Source organism: Tupaia chinensis, unplaced genomic scaffold (assembly GCF_000334495.1).
Source record: "Tupaia chinensis unplaced genomic scaffold, TupChi_1.0 Scaffold000049_1, whole genome shotgun sequence".
Taxonomy (NCBI): domain Eukaryota; kingdom Metazoa; phylum Chordata; class Mammalia; order Scandentia; family Tupaiidae; genus Tupaia; species Tupaia belangeri.
This window is the reverse complement of record NW_006159507.1, coordinates 2130812-2136588: the sequence shown is the minus strand read 5'-3', so window position 1 is coordinate 2136588 and position 5777 is coordinate 2130812. Positions and strand designations below refer to the sequence as shown.

General features: G+C 49.1%; 1 protein-coding gene across 1 annotated transcript in view; it reads right to left on the bottom strand.

Annotated features, from left to right (window-relative positions):
• Nucleotides 1-6: 6 nt before the first annotated feature.
• Nucleotides 7-5777, bottom strand: part of B4GALT5 (beta-1,4-galactosyltransferase 5) — a 33380-nt gene continuing 27609 nt past the window's right edge. Inside the window, exons 8-9 of the mRNA XM_027775202.1 lie at nt 3001-3102; nt 7-1116 (exon numbers count right to left, since the gene is read on the bottom strand). Of these exons, the coding sequence (XP_027631003.1) occupies nt 969-1116; nt 3001-3102 (250 nt within the window). The 3' untranslated portion in view covers nt 7-968. The remainder of the gene's footprint in view (nt 1117-3000; nt 3103-5777) is intronic.

The following is a 5777-nucleotide window of genomic DNA, read 5'->3' as shown; positions in this document are numbered from 1 at the left end:
GATAAACGGACCCCCCAAAAAAGGTTGGAGAGTCAGGGATGAATGCACAGTGAACCCCCAGAAAGGTCTGCTTTGAATAGACAGAGCAGTGAGCTCTGGACAGCAGCCTCCACATAGCAAGAGATTGGGACGAGCGACCATGGCCACCAGGGAAGGGCGACAGCCAGGCTTGGAAGACCCTGGGCAGGAGAGGCGGAAGCCAGCGCTCAGTGATAAGGGCTCGATTGTTTTGTTCCTTCGTGATGTGCCCTCATATCCACCCCTTCCCAAGTGACAGCCATTCAGGAGACGGTATTCCTCAATTGCGTTTTAGCTGAGTTCCTGCATTTGCCAACCAAGAAAGTGATCTACTGTATAAATCCTCGGTTTGAATTGGAGCCAGCTATAAAATTAAATTTAAAAAAGGCATTTTACATGGCTTATTTACAATTATACTTCTTCAAGAAGTGATTGTTATATATTTATGCCTATCTCCCCGGAATCCCACCCCTACCACCCATGATCCCCACCCAAAGCAGGTAATTTTTTTTTTTTTTTTTTTTTTTAAAAAGTGAAACCAAAGAGAACACCAGAGATGTAGAAGAACGGTGTGTGCAGTTTCCTCTGCTCTTCCTGAAACGCAGCCGCCCTGTGCCGGGCCTGCCTCTGCTCCCGAGGTGGTTCGTGGGGACAGGCTCCGTGGCAGGCCCATGGCAGATCACGACTCACCACGGCCTCAGGAGATCGTGGTGGAGACAGGATGCCGGGCAGGAGACAGGGAGGAGAGCGGCAGGACAGATGTCCGTCTTGTGAAAACAGAAAGCCAGTGCTGATGGAGGAAGTCCCTGCTTCCTCCCTCCCCAGGGGCACTGCAGTGAAGGCGTTTTGTGCGTGTGCTCAGCCAGTTCTCCGCGACCTGCCATCCTCTGCTGGCCGCAGACTGCTCTCCTGGTGGCGGTGGGTCAGGCAAAGGTCTCGCTCACGTGCTCTCAGTACTCGCTCACCTGAGCCAGCTCGGGTGTCAGGTTGACAGTTATGTTTTTATACAAGGCGTCGTACGTGACGTTTGCGAAGTAGTTCAGGTTGTTGAGGCCATCCAGCCCTTGCCGTTCTTTTGACTTCCTCAGCAGAGCGTACCTATGTAGGCAGAAGACGGGGCGGCTCTAGGCGAGGGTCCAGACCTCTGCACACCTTGCTGTCGGGACAGAGGCCTCAGGGAGGACACGGCCAAGGCAAGCACTTCTGCAGGGGGATGCCTGCACTCCAGCTGACTGGTGCAGTGGTTAGAGGCCTCCTCAGCACATCAGGGCCTCTGTGACTACATCACCTCATTGAAGGCTCCCCTATGCTCCCCCACCCCCTCCCAGCAAACGAGGAAACCAAGCCCATGGCCTGTATTCAGTGCCTTTCTGCTCAGGAACACTGACTTGCTCAGGGTCACAGAGATGGGAAGTAGGAGGTAAGACATTAAAGAGATCAATGGGGCCAGCAGGTGGCGTAGTGGTTAAGGCACTAGACTCCCACAGGGCTGACAACAGTTTGAGTCCCAGGACTACAGGCCTGAAACTCACGCCGGGGTCGTGTGCATGAGTGCCAAGTCCCTGGAGGAAAGAGGAGACTGCAATGTGGCCATCCCCCTAGAGGGTGATTTCTTGTTACCTCTCTCTCTGTCTGTCTCTGGTAAACACACACGCCCCCCCCCCCCCAAAAAAGAGGGAGATATCAATGATGGGGCCAGCAGGTGGCGTGGTGCTTTTGGCACTGGGCTTTCACATACTGACCACGGTTCAAGCCTTGAATCCGAAGGCTTGCTTTTTCACTTTCCCTCTCCCTCCGTCTCTCTCTGGTTGAGCACATGTGCCCTACATAAAAAAAGTAAATAACTAAAATTAAAATAAAAGGGGAACCAGCAGTTAGCGTAATGGCTATGTCGCTGGACTCCCACGTAGTCGACCATGGTTCGCGTCCCGGACCCGGTGGCTTAAAATTCATGCCGGGCGCGTGTGTCTGCGTGCCCAAGATCCCGAGAGGAGACTGGAGGGGACCATCCCCCATGGGGGGTGATTTCTCGCTTTCTGTCTCTATGTCTCTGTCTGTCTGGCAAGCGCACGCGCCCTATAGCGAAAATCTCTCCGAAAAAAAAAAATTAAAATAAAAGATTCTTTTTTTCTTTTGAGAGGTTTTTGCTATAGGGCATGTGTGCTCACCAGAAAGACAGAGAGAGACAGAAAGGGAGACGTCACCCCCCCCAGGGGGGGGTGGTCACGCTGCAATCCCTTCTCCATTCTCCTCTCAGGATCTTGGGCATGCACACACATGTGCCCAGCGTGAGTCCACGTCAGTGGGTCCGGGACTCAAACCACAGTCGACTACATGGGAGTCCAGCAACATAGCCATTATGCCAACTGCTGGTCCCAAAATATTCTTTAAAGAAAAAAAAAAAAAGATTGCTGAGAAGCTCATGGTCTGTATTCTGCGCCTTTCTATTTTCATGCAAACAGAGCTGAAGCAATTAGAACTGGTCATCTAGACAACAGTTCTCCCAATTCACAAGACAACAACCAAAAATAGTCACCCGTGAACAAGCAGAGACATCCTGCTGTCCACACGCCCCTGGGGGTCCAGTCTGGGTTTATTTATTGAAAGAAAAGCGTTTGGTAAAACAGCTACTGTGACCACACAGACGGACACTTGGCGTGCTCACTCAGACCTGGCGCTGCAGGTGGAGCGCCGCCCTGCTGTTTGATCAGTGCAACCTCCACTGCCTGAGCGGGTTTCTAACTCCCAAAAGGCTGCAGGGAACGCAGCAGTAAGAAGGGGATCCCTTGTGGAACGGCACCAGTGCTTTGCACCCAGTGACTGCTTCTGGGTTCAACCGGAGAGTATACAGCCACCGCCTAGTGGCTGCCAGGACAGGAGCTCGAGGTGGGGTGGGGATGAGACTAGGGCTGAGGCAAGCTCGAAGACACCTGGAAATGCAAAGTGAAAGGTACATATGTAAGAGGAGTAAACCGCACCCACCTTCCAAGGAACTGGACTTCTCCTCGATGGTGATGGGGAATGGACTTGTACTTTCCGGTGTCACCTTCGGGCCGGCTCACAGAGTAACCTGCGTTCTGCACCCTGCCCAAGACCAAGAGAATGGATTTTCAGATCCAGTGGTCACATCCCAGAGCTTACCAAAGCTTAAAGACACGTTACCAGCAGAAGCTTTCTCACTCACTTCCATTTAACTGACTTCGTGGGTCACTTTTTCGTAACTATGTTAAGACTCAATTTTTTTTAAAGGTTTTTGCCTTTAGGGCATGTGAGCTCTGCTGGAGAGATACAGAGACAGACAGTAAGAGAGATAGTGAGAAATCACCCCCCGGGGAGGATGGTCACACCACAATCCCCTTCTCTCCTTTCTCCTCCTGGAATTTTGGGAACGCATGCACAGGCTCCCCAGCCTGAGTGTCAGGCCGCCAGGTCTAAAACTCAATTTTACCTCGGAGAGCTTTTAGCTGAGTTCTCCAAACCTCGGCGGCAGACACTCACAGCCCTCTAAGTGTTGGCAGCTAATGAGCCACTCTTGTATAGACCCCTGCAGCTCGGTTCCCCCAGGCCAGGTGGATGTTCACCAGAAGCCAGCTGCACATGACCTAACGTGAATGCCAGCTGCACTTGTTACTGCAATTTGCTATTTAATTATATCACACACATATTCAGAGTTCGTTCCATATAAATTAAGTCTTTTACTTTAAAAAGACTTGATAGAGGTTATCCGATTTAAAGAAAAAAATAAAATCTGGTAAAGGAGTTGGCTTTGGATGAGACAACTATAAAAGATGGAAGGTGGGGCCAGCAGGTGGCGTGGAGGTGCAGGTGGCTGGATCCTAAATGGCTGACTGTGCAGTTCGAGTCCTAGACCCGAAGGCTTAAAGACTGCACAGGGCATGTGTGCATGATTGCCCAAAATCCCAACAGGAAAATGGGGGAGAAGGGACTGCAAGGTGGCCACCCCCAGACCCCCATCCCCAACGAGTACACACACCCTAATAATGAAAATGGAGGGGAAAAAAGAAAAATGATGGGAGGCAGCCAGCTTGGTGGTGCTGCAGTTCACATGCTGCACCAGAGCTGCATCCACACGGAAGATGCGGTTATGTACACGCTGGGCATAAAACCACAGTCCTGGCTGACTGGGAAGGCAAGGAGGGGATTGTGGCATGAGGCCCTGTTGAGGCTGCTTGTCTCTTTCTCTCTCTCGCACAAAAGAAATGCTTTAAAAAAATAAAAACAAAAACACTCATTTAAAGGATTGAGGCTGCTTGTCTCTTTCTCTCTCTCTCTCACAAAAGAAATGCTTTAAAAAATAAAAACAAAAACACTCATTTAAAGGGAAAAAAAATCATTTAAGTATTTGACAATCAGATTTTATTTGTTTAGTTTTGCAAGAGGTCATGTGTAGTTACAGAAGTGAGAGAAGGAGGGACAGAGGGAGGGAGAGGGCGGCAGTGAGAAAGTGCTCCCTACAGAGCATGCCCACAGCGCAACCCTTCTACACTGCTCTCTCCTCTCAGGGTTTCGGGCATGGACATGCGCCCGACGTTTTTAAAGCCACTGGGTCTGGGATTCAAACATGCAGTCAGCCACGTGGGATTTAGCCGTCATAACTGCCCCCTATTTTCACCTTTTAAATGAAGTTTAGCTACTCATTTCTTCCAAGACAGACAGGCATATACACACGAGCACCCACCCCCAACAGGGTCGCGACACCGTGATCAGCCTGAGCCCCAGATCATATACTCAGGGAGGTCTCTGGACGAAAACCTGGGACCCTCCCATGTGGGTCAGCCTTACAGAGCAGTTTTTTGTTTTTAAATTTGCTAAAGAGGTGCATGTGCTCTCCAGGGAGAGAAGATAGAGAAGAAATGGAGACAGCAACCCCATCCCAGGGGAACGGCCATGTGATCTCTTCCCGTTCTCCTCTCAGGATTTTGGGCACACAGGCACCTGGTGTGTTTTAATAGCTGCCAAGACCGGGCTTTGAACCAAGAGTCAGCAAGGTAGGATCTGGCTGCCTTTGCCACACCGGCTGACCTGAGCACTGCATTTTACCCTGTGCCACTGTCAAGCCCCCTCAGATTCTTCTAAAGCCATCCTCACTCTACTTACAGAGCCCTGAACTAGAAACCGTTTGGGGGATGTTATGAGTTTGATTTCAGCAAAGGAGACAAGAGAAGCCAAATCAGTGGGACCTTGATCCAAAGGAAGGGCACAGCCCTGGGTCAAAACCAACAAACGTTCGGAATGGGCGTGAATGTGCTTCTTGTAGTGGGTAGAAAACATTTATATCTCTTTGGAATCCTTTACCTGCCAATTAACTGTAATCACTGGCTCTCACCTGGGGGTGTGGGGGGCACAGTATCTCAAGACAGTTTTGGTTATGCTCTTTAAGCCTTAAAAAGACCACATTCTGACCAAAGTAGGTATAAAAAATAGGCAAAAGAAAGCCTACTATTTTATAATCTATAATGGAAAAAAAAAAAAAGGAAAAAACTCTACATCTACAATAAGGAATAGTTACATTAGTTACTGCAGAATGGAGTTAAACGGTACCATTTAACATCCTATTTCCAAAGGGTATTTAATATTGATATAATAAAAGCAGTAATGTCTACTGAGATTATTTTGTATCAGACACTGAAAATAGCTTCATATACATTACTTCATTTGACATTCACAGTCCTAAGTTTATACTATTACTATTTTATAGATTAAAAAAAAAAAAAAAAAAAAAAAACACACCGAGACAG